We start from the raw sequence: 19,771 nt of genomic DNA, 5'->3' as shown, positions 1-19,771 counted from the left end.
TTACAGCCCTCATCATGCTCTCAAATTGTTCAAGTACAAAAGGTTCTTCAGGAAACTCACACCTTTGAATTTCCCTTAGAAATAATGAAGCAGTAAAGAAATTCAAAAGAGGCAAGTACCATAAAACCAAGAGTTTACCATTGGCAGTCAGGCTCCATTCCCAATCCATACTGTGAATTACAACCTGGATTACTTTAGATCTGTTTACCAGGATGAGTATGCTACCTCCCAACTAAATACCTGAATTTTGGACAGCCTGTGTTTTCATCTAAGCATAAAAACATAAATATTTACATAGTTAGGAGTCTATTATACAACTTTTAAACAGTTAACATATCTTGCTATTGTTGGCACCCCCTGGAAGTGACAGGAATGGTGGGAGTGATTTTGTGTGTGGCTGCCACCAAGTGGCCATAATTCAGAACTGATAGTTTCCACTGGCACATGGGAGTAGTTGTGGGGGTTCCTTTCAAAGAGGGAAATCAACTTATTTCCTTCCAAGTTGGGCACTCTGGGTTAAGTGAGTGGGAGACTGAACAGTTAGGAGAAACAGCCTGTCTTCACCACCCCTGAGAGTTTTTCAACAAAGGATGCTTTGCGGACGCACCAGAAACGACAAAGTCCATACAAACGTGGGTATATTATTATGCCATAATTTGGGTCACTGGTGAAATATTAAGTGCAGCTTAAAACACAGAGCTAGCTCTTCTCTCGCGGACCTTTTCCTATTCAGTCCCTTGGCTGGGAAGAGCCCCTCACTCAGTACATGGCTGCTCCTCAACAGAGAGCTGGGGGAACAGCAGAGAGGATGTGAAGACCAGGGCAGGAGCAGGGCTAGCAAAGCCTGGGGCCCAAAGGGTGCTTACGTAGCCCCAAGAGAATCAGAGATTCACTGGGTCCAAAGACCACCCTGGGGTTTGGCCCTCACAAACCTGACCATGATGCTCAAGTATGAAAATGTAGCCACATCCATTACTTGTTGAGCAACCCCACACACACACACACACACACACACACACACACACACACAAACCCCAGGGGTGCCAGTCTCTGTGAGTAAAAGTGGGGCACTGTCCTCCACCAGCCTGCCTGCACCAGGTGCGGCTCACCTTCAAACTCCTCCTTTTGACGGACTGGAGCACTCGGCGGTTTGGCGGGTGCTTCTTGTGGATTCGGTTCAGGAAGTCCACTTTGACGACATGCTGTGAAATGGTGTCCTGGAAACGGTCAAACACCTGGCACCGATTGCTCAGCGTCATGTTCTTCTGGTTCAGCTAGGGACAAAGTAGGCACATTCTTCCCGTGAGCCTCAAAGTGCTCGGCACCTTGGCCCAATGACCCCATTCTCTCGGTTAAAACATTAGAAGCGCTTGGTCAAACTGGCTCCTTCACTTGGGGGAAGGGGAGCACTAAGATGCTGTTAGAGGGCAGGGAAAATGGGTGAGACTCCTCCCAGGACTATGCAAATCCAGTGGGGAAGAGGCCGGCATGTCTCCATCTCTCACTAGAGAGGTTTCAGGGAGGCAGGAAGTGGGGATGACACTAAGAGGTGCCTTTCCAAAGGCCTTTCAGCTCTTGAATGTCTTTGGCTCCAGGTCAGGTAACCAAAAGCAGCAGAGGCTTTAAAGGAGACACAGGTCTTGGCCCTCAGGAGACTCAGACTCTCCCTCTAGCACAGACCTCTCCTCTCCAGGAGCAGAACTACCTCCTAGAGGAAGGAGACCGGGAAGGGAACAGCAGGTGGCAGGCAGCACACCGGGCGCTGGTGGGCCCGTCCCATCCCTGTTCAGTAGCACCAGCTAACAGTCGTGAGCTCATCGGGGTAGGGGTGCAGGGAAATCTTGTACTATTCTTAGAGAGGATTTCTTGTACAGCACACCGAACATATAGAAAGGATGCCTCCTTATTCCACGACAGCTGGTCTCCTACTTGATTCAAAGGAAGTATCTGTTTTAGCAGCTTTTCAACTAGTAAATTAGGGAAAACCCCTAAGCTCCACCTAAACAGCAAACAATGACATTTTAAATGCCAGAGAGCTGCTATTTAAGATTCATCTTCTGATCGACTACTTATGGTCTTTTTTTCAGGTTTAGCAGGAGGCAAAACAAAATCTCACACTGCGCCTCCTCAGAGAGATGCCTTTTCCTAGGTGGATTCTGTCTGAGCAGCGCTAGTCAAAACAGGGATGCAAAGTTCTAGTGTCCACGAGCAAGTCAATGGTCAGGGTCCCTTTGCCACAGGGCTCAGGCACAACTGCTGGGTCTCGGCCAGTCCCCGTCCCACGGCAAACACAAGTTCCTAGATAATGTTCCTGGCTGTAATCCTTTTTAACTGGGGAAGGCTGCTCTGGCGAGGGACTCTTCCCCAGGCAGCTCGCTTCCACTCTCCCTTTGCCTGCCTATGAGGAGCCGTCCTAAACCTCTTTTGGTGGCAGTAAACTACAGTCTGTTCTGGCCTCAGGAAGCAGCCTACAGAAATGTGCACAGATCCCAGGGAGATAAAGTAATCAGCTCCTCACCATTCATTCCTTTGACAACTGACTTATCCAACACTTATTCTTGTGTCAGTATCACTAGGTGGCCATAAAGAATTAGACAAAGCCAGAGAAGGGAAAGAGCCTCATCCAGAGCCCAGGGCACATTAAGTATGTACTCATTTAAGTCTGCCTGTGTAGCCAAACTAAAGCATTGGTGGTGGGGGGACGGGACAAAATGCACAGCTGAGGCATGTCAAAATAGCTAGGCTTGAGTAGACAGTTTTCAGAAACCAGCAACCTGAGCACAAAGTAATATGCTTTCTACGGCGTCAGTCCCCGCCCTAGCTGTGCTTGCAGAGGACTGAATGGACACTGCTCTGCTTACCACCACATGTTCGATGTGATTCGGGCACATCCATCGGCCCAGGGGCATGGCAGTAAGCGGCGGCTCGAGGCAGTCCATGTGGAACAGGAGCGGGCAATAGTCACACTGGATGAGAGGGGCCACACGGCAACTCCTGCAAAGAAGAGATGTAGGCCATTTCTGTGGCAAGATGGGAGAATTCAAACCAACTGTGCACTGTGAAACAGCGTCCCTGGTTCATCCCACAGCCCCCCCCACCCCACCCCCGATTTCAGCTACATCCACGACCAGGGAGCTAAACCAAGCTGGGGGCTACCACCAGGTTTTCTCTGCTGTCTCCTAAGAGGAATGTATCTTAATGGGATACCAACGGAGTATAGTTCAAGTGGCTGCCAAGCAGGAATGATCAATGCCCAGTACCCACTATGATCTTTCCACTCGTCAAACGAGAGCAACCATCTTATTAAAAAAAACCCCAACAACTCACTAGCAACCTTTCTTGAGTCTTAACTGCAGCAGAAAACATTTCTGCATGAAACACTTGGCAAAACTGACAATCTGCCAGGGAGCCAAATGCTGGGAAAAGGATTTTGTAATGTGTTCATGCAAACACGGTTTAAGGCAGGGGTGCAGGTGCAAATGTCAACATTGATTTGTAGCCATGGCGTTTCTCGGGTCTCTGATCCAGGCTGGGTCTGGGGCTCTGGCAACACAGTGGGTAAGTGTTGTGGGCTGCTAATCACAAGGCCAACAGTTCAAAACCACCAAGTGCCCCACAGGAGAAAGGTGAAGCTTTCTACTCCCATAAAGAGTTAACAGTCTCTGAAATCCATTGGGGCAGTTCTTCCCTGTCCTGTAGGGTCGCTATGAGCTGGCACCAACTGGATGGCAGTGAACTTATTCTACCCTGACTGTAATACAGTCCTTATAACACACTCAAGTCAGTAAGCCCAGCTTTAAGCCACTGAAGCATCTGGTTTGTCGCTGAGAAGCTCCCATCTGAAGGAAACCAGTGCCAAGGGAAGATACAAGTGGGGCAGACTAGAGGCTTTTGGAAATCATCCATCTATCTTATGCACATCAGCTAAAATGGATACCCGTTCTCTAAAACTCATTTTTAGTGATTTAAAAGCTGCTTGTCCCAGGGACTTTGGTCCCCTCCGCTGGCCAGAGTTGGCCTTGTGAACTGAGTAGCTCAGGCTTCTTCAGCTTAGGCTCAACCTCCCACTCCAACCTCTATGGACACAGTCAAGTAGCTCTGTGAACCGAGATCCTTCATGGGATTTGTTGTTAAGACATTTAAAGCAGCTACGGTTGGTCAGTCAGTCTCTGCTATTCTCACATTATCAGAATATGGTTTGTCAACACTGAACAAATACAAGGGTATTTGTTCAAAAAGCTCATGGAAAAAGGAAATTAAGAGATAAGCAACCCATTTCATACATTTCTGGGAGAGGGGACGGAAAGGAAGACAATCCTAACTTGCTGGCTATGGGGAAGACCCCGTACGTATGAAAGCAAAATACCTGCTACAAGTAAAGCAGACTTTGACCGGTAAGGGAACGAGACCATTGTGATCTAACTCATGCTGCGTCTTCTTCACGTTTTTCCCCGTGGTCTCCTCCTTTCTTCTCCGCTTGCTAGAACCTAGAAAAGATATGTTGATGCTGACCAGTAACCCAGGCTTCAGAGTTCCTAGCTGGGAACACGAAACATTAAGTGAAAGGAACACATCTGGGCAAAAGGATGTGCTGCAGAGTGGCTATGAACTCTTTCTGAAAGCCCTTACCCTGGTTTTAAGTGGGGGGAGGGCAGGGGGGCTGGGAAGAGAAGGGAGAATGAGACCTAAGGCAGAAACATATGGTTGGAAAAGTCACCTGATCTGTAACAGACACATACATTGATGTTTTATAAACATGAAGTAGTCAGATGCAGAGCTTAAATATTGGCAATCTAAGATATACAAAATTTTCAAGTCAAATGGTCAATAAAGAACAATTCTGTGGCGGTCTGAGGAGACTGCAATATACCCTATTTTTACAGAAAGCAGAAAAACTTTGATTCTGTATACATCCCATTGACCCGTAGGCTTCTCAGGCATTGCAATTGAACTTTCTGGGAGGGGGGGCGGAGGAGAAGATCTATTACTTCATGGTAACAAGTAGAAGCTATGACTCATTTTAAAAAAGAGAACCTTGGTACTATATTAAACTGTAAATTCATATGTAATTAGACCTAGAAACACTACTATTATGGATCTATTGAACAGAAACACTCATACATGTACACACATGTACAGTGACGTATGTACAAAGTTATTCACTAAAGAATTGTCCATAGCAACAAAAAGTATTGTGAATCACCTAAATGTCCATTAATAGGATGTTGGTGAAATAAACTATGGTACATTTATATAACGGATAAGTAGGCAATCATTTTAAAAAAATGAGAAGATTCTGTATTAATATGGAAAGAGCTTGAGAGCATTATAAGAATGAAAAAAGCAATACAGCAAGTACACTACTTTAAACCGATATTCCTAAACTGTACACCTGAAAAGTGTTGAGTTGGCAAAAGTACTAGATTTTTTTCCAATAAAAAAGGTAAAATTGCAAAACAAAGCCAAACCAACAAAAGAACAGTATTTTTAAGTAAACAAACATATATCTATATTTATTTATATATGCACACAGAAATTCTAGAAAGACACACAAGAACCAAATAGTGGTTATCTGTAAGGAGAAAGTTCATCGTTCAGTCATTTGTGTGTTCTAAATTGTGAAGGCAGCAAAGGTGTTTACAGGCTGGAAAAGGGGGACAGACTAGCACACTAGCTAAAACCTTCAAAGCTCTCTCCAGGAAGAACCAGGAACAGGAAGTTGAGATAGGGGCTACCTGGACAGCGACCCTGCAAGCAGTTAGCACTGCCCTTTAGCCGGAGGAAAACCCTCTGGGGAAGCTCGAGTGGGGAAGGCGATAAAGGTTTGGCTAACCTGGAAGTGCGGTGGTACAAGTCAGTTCATTGGGCAACTGAAACTGGGTGGGGTTCCGTTCCATGGCAGCGGCGATCAGCAGCTCAAAGGGCCTCCGCAGTTGGGGCTGCACATAGTCCGGCTCTGCGGCTACTGGCTCCTCGTCCACGTCAATGATTTCCTCGTCCACGTCGTTCTGCTCTGATGTGGGGGTCTCTGTGCTTGCATTGGATGTAGGTGTGCCAGGCCGGCTGGCCCTCCTTTCCAGGATCCGGGCATGGGCAATAGCCTTGAGTTCAGTTTTGTTAGCTGATCTGTCCAGCAAGTCAGTGTCACTACTGGGGGATGTAGTCCGTTTCCCGGATTTGTCCACTAGTCCATTGACATGGCCCAGCTCCTTTTTCTGCTCTCGCTTCTGTGCAAACAAACAGGTGGAGCCATCATACAAGTACCACAAAATAGAAATAGCTGATGCAATCAAGTCCTGCTAGGCCATGGACCAAATCTATGAAAAACCTTTAACACACCATAGAATCATCCATTTGGGAATTGGAGATCTGACCTGTTCAAGTTGACACAAGTATACCTGAAATGTTTGCAGGGGAAATCACTAAGAAACAAAGCAAGTTAGAAACAATTTAATAATTTACTCTACATTCATCATATGACACACATCATAATGTAAAGTACCCAGGGCTAAGGCTGCACCCACAGTTTGCCATGGAGCATCCTGGCTTTCTGTGTGGTCTTCCAAACCTTTGCTCAAAACAGGTGTTCACGAAAGGAAAGGTCAGAGAAAGACAGGTAGAGTGCCCTGATAGCTGGCACAGGTGGAGCAGTGGTGTATGAAGGCAGGCACGCCGGCTATCATACTGTCCAAGAATGGCAACTTTCAATGTTTCGAGTTTAACTAGAACCCGGAAAGGGACACCTCTTGAGTGAGACGATGGGGAAATGCCTCCTAACAGAATGGTCCAATAAAGGCTTCATACTGTTTTCTGCTCAAGAGACTAGAGATCTCGTCCTAGTTATGCCATGGACTCTCTCTGGTCTTGGGCAACTCAGCTGGTAGGTTCAGATATTGGCTCTGTCAATTTTTTCCCAAGTTCTTGGGAAAGTTTTTCTACATCTCCCCGAGCTTCAGGTTCTTCATTTCTACCACGGAGATACTATGATCTATACTTATCAGACAGCTACACTGATTAGATGAGAAGACACAAGGAAAATGCGGAGCACTAAAGTAATGCTAGTTCCTTTTCTTTGTCCCTGGCTTTGCATTTCACATTTACCTCCTTGAGCAAATTTCTGAAAAGTCTCCTAGCTGGCAGGTGCCTGTAACTGGGCCAAGTTCTAATCTAAATGAGGATGCACAGGAAGGGATCATGGGAAATGGACAGGCTGGAGGAGAGCTCCAACTGCCGCTGTGGTGAGGTGGTGAACTTGTCTCGGCCTCGCTTTTTAACACACTTGAAACGTACTGCCTGCCTTTCTACTTTCTTCCTAAAGACTGCAGATGGCACACACAGAAACCACAGTCTCTGAGCCATCTCCTCACCCAGTGCTTGCAAGCGAGGAAGTCAACATTCACTGTGGGCCACGAAGGGAGGTGATGTCATGACAAAGAAAAAGAAAGTTGCTTGACCTTTGTATACTTTGGGTGGAAGAAGCGTGCATGTGTGGGTGACTACAATTCATAGAAAAATCTAAATCTACAGTTTATAATTTGAGGGTTGGATCTCCAATAATCTGGGTAGAAACACACCTACTTCCTTTTTTGATAAGAAATACTTTAGCTTTGGCATCCCACAAAATTTCTCAAATTAGAAAATGCTCAGCTACATTGTCAACGCCGGTACTGAATTAGTAAAGGTGAAGGAAGAGGAGCTAAAGCAAGATTTGGCAACTTGAGGAACAAGTGGGCGCAAAATCCTATCAACCCCATCTACCTGGCCAAGCCTTTTAATACCAATGACTTATCTGCCTTGTGGTGAGAGAAATTCCTTTTTTAATCAAGTTGGAGAAGCAGCCTCCTTTTTCTTCAGCCAGTTTTAAGCATGGAGATGGCTGCCATAGTCAGTCCTCTTAACAAGAAACCAACAGGAATCGGATGACCCTGTCACTAACATTGAACAACATGTCTCAAAACAAATTAAGACCATTATTGCCCATTTCAGCAGCGCATACTTGGGTTTTAGGCCCGAGTGGGTTGTACACAGCAAAGTGTTTAAAATGTGGCACTATTACCTTTCGTCGCACAGTGCACCGGTGACACATCCATTCCCCAGGAGGCAACATCTCTTCACTCAGAGGAGGGTTACTGTAGGGAGAGGAAAGCACAGGGCTGAGCACTCTGCACGCAGCACTGGGCTGGCATCAACTTGCCTCTTCTCACTGCTGTGGCGCGGCTATGGTCGGTCATCCTTCAACATGCTCACTCAGCACCAGTTTCCTCAAGCAGCGAGCATCCCCTTCCCAGTGCATGAAAAAGCCAAATCAAAAGCTCTTAACGCCGAGCTTACAGGAAAAAGGCCTCAAAATGAAACTCCTGAATTTTAGAGGCATTCTCCAACTCTGCACCATGCCAACAAAATTCCTGATAGGGTCTCCACATTGTTCAACGGCTGCTTTTTAAGCTCTTCTGTTGTTCAAAGGCCTACATAATGTGATTCCCTTTCATCTTTTCAACTCCCTTCCAGGTGGCTTTCCGAGCCAAAACACTGATTGGCTATTTCTTTCTCTAGAAAGCTATGCCCACTCCATTCATCCTTTAAAGCCTGCTTCAATCTTCAATCAGCTGTGGATGAATGGTTGTAAATTGTTGCTATCTGCCCCCACCCCAGGTAGTCTATTTTTTATTGAATTGGGTTTGCTGTGTAATTTGATTTGACCAATAAAATGAAGTACAGGCCACAATGTTGTAACTTCCAAGGCTGGGTCTTGATCTGCAGATAACACTTTTATGGGCTAGGAATGTTCCTTCTTAGGGGCCTGACATCGAACTGTGAGAGGTCACATGGAGACCTGAGGTGTTCCATCAACAGCTTCAGCAAAATTCCAAGGCATCAGCCAACACCAATCACAACAATGTGAGGGTGCCATCTTGGATATTTCAGCTACGGCGAGGCTCCAAAGAGGTAGGGTCCTTTTCAATAATAAATGGAGCAGAATAACCACCCAGGTAAGCCCAGGCAAATCTCAGGCTATCCAGAGATAACAACTGGTTTCTGTTTTGGGGGGTCTTAGGGTAATTTGCTATGCAGCAATAGATAATCAGGACATAGCTACTTCAAGAGAACATTCCGGATTACTCATATATCTTGGAACTCTCCCTGCATGCCGTGGCTGTTTATGGTACTTCTCATGCTTTGACTTAAATTATAATTCTTGGGTTTTTCTTATCAGTGGAACAGGGCCAAATCTTGTTCATCCTTGCACCCCTGTAACAAAAAGGACACAGTAGTCCCTCAGTAAATCAATACTGAATCAAAATTAGTCCTGTGTGGGGACTGGGTCTTTCTGGTCTTTGGGTCAGTGATTTCCATTAAGGTTATGTACCAAGAGCTGCAATGAGAGTTACATTTATATCACCTATAGCTTGGTGGCTTTTCAAAGACCAGCAGCATCTCAGACCATGCTAGGCCATGATACTCTCAGACACTCTGCCCTCAAGGAGAGTAGGCTTGAACACCAAGGTTTGAAAGTCACTGCTACATAGTATCAGGCTGAATTATACTCAGGAAATCCCTCCCTTTTGGTTCTTGGGAGTCACCTATTTGGAATGACAAGGAGGAAATTTTCTTTCAAAAGATCTAAGAAATATGATGACAAAACCAAGCAAGCAACCAACTTGGGGATTCTTCTTTAAATGCTCCACGCTAGGCTTTATTTTCTCAACCTAAAACAACCCCTGGCTTGGCAAATTTCTCTAGTTCCTGCGTTGCTGTGCGTCCCTGAAGCCCTCAGCATACAAGCCAGGAAGCCCACTGAGCCTCATGGCTCACCGTCCCCTTTCCTCCCTGTTTCCTTGGTGGAAGTCTCAAGAGGATACTCACTAGGAAGCAGAAAACGGAAGGCACATTGGTCCCGTGAGACAAGTCTCCAGGCCCTGGAGGCCCAAATGTAAACACCATCCGAAAATCTTGTCAATGCATTTATGCAACAGGATACATTGAGACTAATGATATGCATGCATGTAATTTGCAAAGGCCCACAGACTATGATATGCTTCAGTAGCTGTCATATTAAAATTAACCCTGAAGGCTGCCATTTCTGATTTTTATTTTAATCAATTCTTTTCATCTGCTCACTGGCTTTGTACCAAAACACCCACCGTACACCAAACATATAAAACAGAGAAGAGTGAGGAAAGGTGGTGTGGGCCTAGATCTCGCCATGTGTCACATTTCTCAGTCTATTCCTGCTGGCAGGATGATTAATTGAAAATGTCATGGTCATCACAACATTGTCATCATTAAAAAGCCCTGCAGTCTGCCCCAGTCCTTACAGGATAAAGTTCACCTTCCTGAGTATTGCCATCGAGACTGCTGCAGCTAGAAGCCTGCCTCTTTCTTCGGCTCCACTCACTGGTGTGGAGGCTTCCCATGCAGTCCCTGCTGTGTCTCATCACAGATCTGTCTGCTCATTCCTCAGCCTCTACCCACCACATGAGCTGGGCCTTCTCCTATGCTTCCACCAGGTGAATTCCTAATAGTTTGAGAGACAAGTCAGGAAACCCTCTTAGCCAGCCTGATTCCCAGTTGCACTGAAGAGCCACAATGCATTCAAAGTACGCTGTTATGTGTCTGAATCACCTTCCCTAAGCTTCAATTACCTCTGTACTTTCACATCTTGCATAATAGTTGGCAAGGAAAAGGTACTCAATATAACTTTGGGCAGGCATTTGTTTTGGTGGTTAAACCACACATGAAGTTGCTTACGATTTCTAAGTGAGAAAACAATGAAAGGACTGGAGTCAAAGTCCATACTTGCAAGTCTCCGACATCCCGGACTCCTCCCCGTCATTATCTTCTTTAAACAATTTGATTTTTAATCTTTTCTCGATACAGAGATAAAATGCAAGTAAAAGATTCTAAAGTCTATGCTACCTTAGGAATGTACACCTATTCCTCAGAGTTCTAGATTACGTTTGGTCGGAAAGTATGGGACGGGGACTGTTAGCTTCGTCTAGGATAGCGAGGGCGTGACTTTTGAGATGAATACTGAACATTTAAAAGAGGGAGGCCACCGTTTGTTTACTTGTCAATAGTTGCTGCTTTCCCAGGGCAGAATCCACATCATGAAAGAGTAAATTTGACATCGGAGGGTCTTGAGAGCTGGATGGGAAGGAAGGTCTAAGTGTCTAGAAAAAGACCATCACAAGCATAGCTACAAAACAGGAATTGTCCTTCAAAAGCTTGCTCATGATCACCTCCTCTACTCAGAGCAATTCCTTCCCGTAGCTTTTCGGTTGAAGTTTCTAGGGGAAAGACTCAGAGTGAAACGACTCACAGGCAGACTCACTGGGGCACGCTCAGGGACTGTTCTGCAAACAGACTTCTTTTGCTCCACGGCGGCGCGACTGCTGGCAGGGACAGGATGCCCGAGGGAAGGGGAGTCTGGCAGCCACAGGGTACACAGCATGTAGTACTCAGTGTGAGCACTGCCCCACCTCAGAGGCTCCCCTCAAAGCTTCTTCACCTGAATAAATGGGTCTTCCCATTGATTCCACAAATGACTTTGAAATGATAATACACACAGAAAAAGTTTCTAAATCATCAAGAAAAGCCTGGTTCTGGCCCAATTCCCTCTTATGCCAATGTATAAAGATGATCATGTAAAAGCCATCCTTTACAAAAAAAAAAAAAATCATTCACCCAGAAGTCAGGTATCACCACTCTATCAGGTTTCAACGGCTCAGCAGTGAAAACCAGCAAAGCACAATAAGAGCCAGTGTCTTATTGTTTATAGCGACATCACTAAGTAATGTACTATAATCATTAACACTTAGAATTGGCACTAATCACCCCATATTACTATTCATAGAGTGTTTTTTGGTTCTTGAACCTTTTTGTGCTTTGGGTGAAACGTTTACAGAACACATTAGTCTTCATCCAACAATTTATATACATTGTTTTTCTGGACCCTTCACGGTAAGAGCACTCTCCCCACTTGCCGCGACGCTGGGTTGGTTCCCGTTTCCATCGTCCCTTCCCCACTCCTGGACTCTGTTCTGGGGTCTCATACGGCTGGTGGGTCTGAGAAGCGTGCTCGCCACAGGCGTTTCTTTTGCCTTTACCACTATCCTGCTGTGTGAGGTATGTTCACTTTTATTCCCATTGGACAGGCGAGGATGAGTTTTCTAAAGTCACAAAACCATTAAGTAGCAGAAATGGAACTCAACTCCAAATCTTGTTTTTTCAAATCTTAAACCCAAGCCATGAAGTTATTTCTTAAGAACTTTTAAGTTTCCCATATGGGGAGCACATATTGTCCAGAGTACCTTCCCTAATCTTAAGGCCAAATAATTTTCTCCTACATCAATAGCTATTGTTTCTACTGCTTACTAACCAAATCAATTTGGGGGGACACAAAGCAAACCCAGCCTATCAAGAAGCACAGTGTTGGTGATAGAGGGCCAAAGTTACTCATCTACTCATTTATCGGCCGCGGATTTTGTTAGGACACAAAGGCTGGGATTCCAGGGATGGCTCTTGCTCGTAAGTATCATAGGCTAGAAACAATACGAGGAGGACACCCGATAATGAGACCACATGCAATGAACTACAAACCTACAAATGGATTCTTGCAATAGCAACCCATAGAACCCTCAGCTGCTTATAGATGACAAAAAGAGTCCCCAGAAGTTTGGTCACTTGGGACACTGGCCTTTTCACCACTCACAAGTCAAGCTATTCAGCAAATGCTAATTCAGCAAGTGATCCTAGTTCAGGAGAATCTATAGTTTCAGATGTACAGATAATTCCGAATCTTGAAAAAAATCTTTATGATGAAAGGAAGGTTGGGGAGTGGATGATTAGGTTAATCATGAGCAAAGCAGTGTTTGACCCTTTAGATCTTTTCTGAGAACTGCACAAGTCCTAAGAAAGAAGGTGAGCCCTGGAAATCAGTCTTCTGCACCTGAGCTGGCTTACTTTGGAAATCTGGGAGCTCTTCAGAAACAGGCCGAGCAGCTCTATTTTATTTTCTGGCTACAAAAGAATGTAGCTTGTGAGGCTATGAAATAGGCACTTTTCTCCACAAGCAGATCAGAGTGCTCTGCGATGATGGATGGAGCTCTCGCAAAAAACCTTAACATCTTCACTGCTGTGGAGTTTCCTTCCAAATCATGTCTTACAAAGTTCTGCTTTGCAATGCTTTCTAACACACCGCTCATTCCAACCACTACTGATCCAAAAGACCTTTTGTTAGCTATACAATAGTTGATAACCAAGTTTTGAATTTTCGAATTTGTACAATTTAAAAAAATATGGTTCTTAGGGGTCACAGTGTGAGGCTCTATGATACCTGAGAGGGTCTACAACCTCCCCACCCCAGCTCTTCCAGATATACAGTGTCTTTCACCGACACTGGTGGGACTGACTTTGTTTGCTTAAGGTCACAAATGTTTGACAACAGCATCGTTACACAGAGCAATTAGAACGATGGTCAAGGGCATACATTTTTCAAAACAAAACTTCTAAAGCCAACCTGGGCAGCGTGACTCCAGGATCGGGAGTCCCAAAACGAATCTTCTATGACCCACCTCTATTACTGATGAGTCTTTAGACCAGTCTATTTCTGGAATCATTCGTGAGGAAAACTACAAAACACACCCTTCTCTACTAACGTAATGCCTGCACTGACATCTCTCCATGTCAGATTCAGAGCCCGGAGCCAAATGATCCCAATTTACAAAGGCTGGAGCCTAGTTTAACTTAAGAATGTCTCTTTCATTCACTAGTAGGCTGCACTCACTCCTGCAGGTGGAAGATGGTGGTAGTCATCAAGGTTCTTGGCTCTCTAATTTACTTCAAGTCATACACCAGTGCGGCTGATCTAGGTCTAACCTAGCTCACCTCCTTCACCTGTTAATACATGTGCCCTGGCACGACATTAACATTTACTTCAGATTTAGTCACCATCAGTGGGACCTGTTGATCCATAGCTCTATGTTAATTATCCATCCAGCAATAGCAGTTTTTCAAAATGGAACTGGATGGGAGGGGGAGGGAACAAGAGAACAAAAGGAGGAGGGGACCAGAAAGCTGACTGTCTTTTATTTCAGGAACGTGTGAATTACTACATGCAGATAAAAAATGGTGCTGATTTCTGGACACCCCTTTAAATATATATATATATACACACACACACACACACACACAATTACTGGAATGTGTGTTCCAAGTGCCCATCTGAATAAGAAGCATCGATATTTTAACACACCTGAGAAACAAAAAAGAGAAAGCTACTTAACCAAATTAAGTATGCCTCTTAGCACAAAAGAAAGCAAATGATGGAAAATATTCAAGAAAAGACATATTCTCCTTTTCTTCCTGGACTGGGAAAATGCTGTTTAATACAAATATGTAACGGGAACACCATATACCACAGTATGTACACAATATGCCAAATAGGTGGCTTACTGAAAGAGGTGTCACCAACTGGGAGGGCTCTTCCTGTCAGAACCTATCATTCTCCAGAAATGAAGTACCAGTTAGATCAGGAAATATTTCACCATCACCCCCATCAAGATCTCCCCTCCTTTTTGGGGGGGTAGTGGTGTTCAGCAACCAAACAATAGCACTGAGCAGTTTTGATTTTTAATTTAACAGTTCGTGCGTCTCATCCATCCATCTGAGGCCCACCACCAAATAAAAATCCTGCAATTAAATTCAGCAGCGTTGTGTAAGGCCAACTATAGAGATAATGCCTGCTCAGGGCAGGCCTGCTCTCCCTGGGACTGGCCCTGCTGCCCTCAGCAAGCGCAGGAAACGCGGAGTGACGGTGCTGGCTGACAGGACCACAATTAGGCCTGGGCCTTCCAGCAGCCATCCTGATTATAAAGGGATCTTTTATAAATGACAACCAGCGTATGTCCTGAGGCAAGCTGAGAGGTGTTGGGTACAACTTAAAAGTTGACTTAGTATAGCCAAATGTAGTGTATGTTTTGAGGGAAGAAAAAAAAAATTTCTTTTGAGGGAAGAAAATTTAATGAAACTTCAGTATCAGTGGAAACAGATTCCTGTGGGCATCAGCATTTTACTTTCAAGTAAGGCTGTCCTTTCCAAGGCAGAGAGGGCCATACTGAAAGACGAAAGTTCACAGGGGTCCTTGAGCCTCACCTTCCTTCATCCGAACCACTGACGCCAACACAGCTAATGCCACCAAATACATAAAAAGTACAAGGTTTGCTGGCGTTGTTTTGTCTGAATGCCCAGCCTCCGTGGCAGTATTGACAAGGAAACCAATGACGTGCCAGGCCATTACAAATGCCCCATTCAGAAACTAGCTACTTGCGTCACTTCCACACAATCCTAACTGGCTGCCTGTGCCCCTGACTTTTACTGCCTGCTCTGTAGAGTTGGGTTGTGGCATCCTCCCACAGAAGGGCACCTGGAGAAGAGCAGCGCAGTGAAAGCAGGGCAAGATGGGAAGAGCAGGGCACCAACACACCAGGTGTTTGTCTCAGCTAGCTCTTACCAGCTGAGCCCAAGTGTCACAGGACTGATAACTGCTGGCCTGGTTTGGCAATTCTTGCCACTCGGTTCTCCACAATGGAAAACTGACTGCCACATCTATTAAAAGGGCTTTATTCCTTCGCTTCCTAACACGACCATTCTGGCCCCTCCACTGAAAGGAAGGTTCGACGGTCATAACTGTGCGCTCCAGAAAAGTCTCAGAGGCAGGGAAAACTGCATGCTGCTCCATGGCCACGGCATGCTCGCGCAGATACAGCGTAGGGAGAGCCAGTCAGCTTCTAAACAGCGCACCGAAACGTCTATGCTGCCTCAGGGGAGAAACAACACCAACATTAATGTCTTTATTTGAAACCACACTGAATCTAGAGAAGACCTAGGTGTTTTTCCTAAGTAGGGGCTTTCTGTTTCATTTCCCTTCACTTCCCCCCGTCTTATTTAAAGAAGAAAACAGCAGGGAAAATAGGGCCCAAACTGCACAAGGGCACATTCTAGCGTTGTTACCACTCACCCTGTCACAGCACCCCCGCTCTACTCACCAGCCTCAAAGCTCCCCATCCTGAAATCTTCTCCGAGCATGTTGTCCGACTGTACTAGCGTGCTGGTTCGATGTCATGGCCCAGTGCTGACGCGGGCATCTGGAGTCTTACACTCCTACCCCCAATGAGCTAATTTAGAAGCTGAGCCTGCTTCTTTTTTTTTAAATTAATTAATTTATTTTTAAATTGTATTTTATGCTGAGCCTATTTCGCAGGATAGTCAGGGTTTTCTCTAAGATGGTCCCTAAGCAAAGAATGATCACCCTGCAGGCGTCAGTGTGTGCACACAAATGGGAAGCGCTGAAGAAATGCAGCAAGCACACAACCCTTGGCTACAAGTCCTTTGCCATCCTCAGATAAACTACAGGTATTTTGAACACACAGTTACTCTGACACCACCCCTAACACCACAGCCTGCAGCCAAAGATGTCTGATAGCAAAGAGCGAGGCGTTTCCTTCGGTAGGATAGTTGCAAACTTAGAATGGCTCAGCGTTTTCTATGACAGCCAAAACCAAAATAAAGGTCAGAATTAGCGGCAGGATCCTCTCTGCTTTGAAGATTTTTAAAAAAGAAATATTTAGTGAATTTACTCCAATGAAAGACACTTAAATGATACAGAAGTAAAAATATTAGAAATCCATTTTAAAAAGTGAACATAAGTTAGCTAACTCCAACATTTGCAGTTAAGCATTCATACAAATACATATTCATTTTTTGGTTTTAGTATAGGTATAACACATACATGCATGCTATGATGATTCCGACAAAAAGAAAATCAAAGATACTAAAAATGTTCTCAAGTTTTAAAAATGTGAAACAGGTTCCCACAACATTCTACATGAATGTAAACCTGTGATTTAATTCCTTGATTTTAACATGTCAGAAGCATGGTTGGCTTTCTTAAAAAAAACAAAACAAAGCCCAACTCTTGGTATTTTAACATATTGGCTTATTAATAATAAAGGCATTTTGCATACATAGTATCTCAGTGTGAACAGAAACATTTTAATATTATTTGCTATGATGTTTTAAACTTTCAGTCTTTTCAACGTAAGAAAAGAGCTGCACACATTTAAGTATATTCTTATAAAACACAATCTTAAGAAAATTCAAGATGATTAATCTTTGTGGTTCCTAGTATTAAGTCCTTTATTTTTCCACATAGTATAAGTTAAAATATGCAATATTCAGGAATACATTACGATTCAGGAGTTCAAACATATAAATTCCAAACGCAGCAATGGCCAACAAGTTTACATAGTGCACTTTCACCTCACTGAAGCTGCCCCTTTGACATATTTTCCCACTTCAATGTGAAGCAGATTGTTAGGATTTCATTAGTGGTTTCATTGTGTGACTTTTTAAAAGAAAAAATGTTTTTTTTTTCTTCCATAGTTCAAAGTTTTCAGAAGAGACATGTTTTTTTTTTCCTGGAAATCATGTAGTCCTGGGATGTTCTGAACAACCACACATTCTTCAGTAGGGAAACTCCTCAATGTAACTGTAATAAAGAAGCATCTACTACTTCCTTAGCTGTACTAGCACTGTATCCTGGAACCAAAGTCAGATGGTTTTCCTGTTCCCACAACTCACTTCACCGTAGTTTCAAAATCCGAATAGTTCCATCATTTTAAATTTGTTTTGGATGATAGTTCTGACCACCACCTTTTAATAACTGCTTGAAGCCAGTTTAAACCAACTATTACATACTCTTCAAATTTGCTTTTAAGTAGTGACTTTACTAGAGGCAACAAGTCTACCCAGCAGCCAAGTGAGATAGATGTATTGTTCTTCTTCCTGTAAACTACTGGTGCGTACAGGAAGTCAATCCACCGCAACCTCACCAAATAGGCTACAAGTTCACTTATACCTCTCTTCCTCCAGATGGTTAAAGCTACATTCAAACTCACATTTCTGCTGAACAAAACTTGCGACATTGTTTCATGGTCCTGAGAAACCTCAGAAAAAACGCCACTATAGTCTGATGATGGCCTTCTCTCTGTGAAGAACAAGAATCACCGGAGTTGATCAAATATGTTCGACTATCATGGCATAATTTGTCAGGTAGGTGGCCTGCACAAGCCAGTTCATTTTATTTGCCATGACACAGCCCCCACTTCTAGGGGCCTGTTTCTTTCTGTAACAAGGACTGGGGAGAGGATGATGAACTTTCTTTCTGTAATAGATCGCCTTCTGTAATCTATCTGGGTTCTTCACAGTTAGTCCAACTGTTCTATTTATGTAAGCAGCCGACTGTTTCTGAGATTCCTTAACCTCCTTCATGTTCTTATTACTGAAATCAGAGTTCCTTTTTCTGGGAAGATCAATGCAATAACCCTCAGTATTATTACAAAAGTTGCGTTTTTTAACATTGTGGGTTTCAGATGCCATCATCTCTTAAATACCGGAGCCTCATGGTACCGCGGTGTTTCAGTTTAGCCCTACCACTTGAGAAACCGCTTGCGTCCGCCTAGACTAGAAAGTCCCTGGGCTCCTGGCAGAGCCCCACTCATAGCCATTTAAACACGGCCACGCATGCATGGCCTGCCGGGACTGAAGATGCTCTTTCAAATAATGGCATGCAAGATCCGGGAAAAGTTACATATAGTCAGCCTAGACACAGAATTATGAAGAGTTATAGGTTTAGGCACTCCTTAGGGTTTACTAGGATGAATGGAGTATAATTTTTGCATTGTCTCCTGACCAATAATGGAAGTTCATGGAGGGTTTCCCTAAACCAAGGATCAGCAGGACTCCATCCGATGAGTTCAGTGAATCTGAGCATTGAAAAAGCTCCAGGCTCATCACAGCAGAGCAGGGCTGCTGGTGAGAAATACCAGAGTAACTCCGCCCTGCCCACTTCTGCAACGCAGAGACCTGTCCGCATTCACGCTCATGGTGGTTCTGTGAATTTCACTGGTTTCTCTGCCCAACTGCACACAGGAGAAAAAGAAAACTCTATGCTCCTTGGAGGGCCACTGCTGGGCCTGTAGCTACAGTGTGTGCACCGCCCCACAAACACGACTCCACCTGGAATTCAACACTGCCCGTCATTAGGAGAGGCTGTCCCACTCCTGCCTGGCCTGGAGGCAATGGCATGTCTATGGCCTACTGTTAAATTCAAACCCCATTGAGAACCCTTCCTGGCTCACTTAAGCTTATTTCAAAATGAGCCTCATGCTGAGCCCGGGTCTGTGGGGAAGACTGATGCTAGGTTCAGGCCTGGAGTTTCTCCTTACCTGCCTGCCACTCTCAACCTTTTGTCCATTCAACCCTGGGTACCATCTCCTGGTACAATCTGTCAAAAAACAGGGGAAAGGCAAAAATGGAATACCAAAGCCACCACACACAGGAAATTCAAAGTCATCAGGGGAAAGTAGCGGGCACCCTGTATTTGTGCTAACAAAGGCACCCTCCACTTGGCATAAGCCAGACCTCACTTCAGTTCCTCAACCAGTGTTTATCTTGCATGTTTCTCATTTGTTATACCACTAGGTATTACACAGCAGTGAGCAGAGCATATGGGTCAGGCTCTGGCTTCCAAGAAGTTTCCTGAGCAGTTAGAACAATGAGAGTGAAAGGGAAAGAAAGGTTGGGCCAGCCAAGTGTTCACTTAATTAGAAAAATTCCCCAATATGCAAGGTGCACTAGTAATGTGCTTGCTGTGAGTTCACAATAGCTCTGTGTAGTAATCAGCTTTGTTGGTGCTGATGGGTCTGATGGC

General features: G+C 44.6%; 1 protein-coding gene and 1 pseudogene across 3 annotated transcripts in view; both read right to left on the bottom strand.

The window, feature by feature from the left end:
• Positions 1 to 19,771, bottom strand: part of PHF12 (PHD finger protein 12) — a 40,483-nt gene that overhangs the window by 9,458 nt on the left and 11,254 nt on the right. For all 3 annotated transcript variants that reach the window (XM_075561293.1, XM_075561294.1, XM_075561292.1), the window contains 5 exons: positions 8,057 to 8,129; positions 5,834 to 6,227; positions 4,367 to 4,487; positions 2,862 to 2,994; positions 1,110 to 1,274 (listed from right to left, as the gene is read on the bottom strand). In XM_075561293.1, coding sequence (XP_075417408.1) covers positions 1,110 to 1,274; positions 2,862 to 2,994; positions 4,367 to 4,487; positions 5,834 to 6,227; positions 8,057 to 8,129 — 886 coding nt within the window. The remainder of the gene's footprint in view (positions 1 to 1,109; positions 1,275 to 2,861; positions 2,995 to 4,366; positions 4,488 to 5,833; positions 6,228 to 8,056; positions 8,130 to 19,771) is intronic.
• LOC142458196 (KATNB1-like protein 1 pseudogene) lies at positions 17,487 to 18,492 on the bottom strand (annotated as a pseudogene).

This window comes from Tenrec ecaudatus, chromosome 10 (assembly GCF_050624435.1).
Source record: "Tenrec ecaudatus isolate mTenEca1 chromosome 10, mTenEca1.hap1, whole genome shotgun sequence".
NCBI classification, from domain to species: domain Eukaryota; kingdom Metazoa; phylum Chordata; class Mammalia; order Afrosoricida; family Tenrecidae; genus Tenrec; species Tenrec ecaudatus.
The sequence above is the reverse complement of the archived record's forward strand: the minus strand, read 5'-3'. Positions and strand labels throughout refer to the sequence as shown.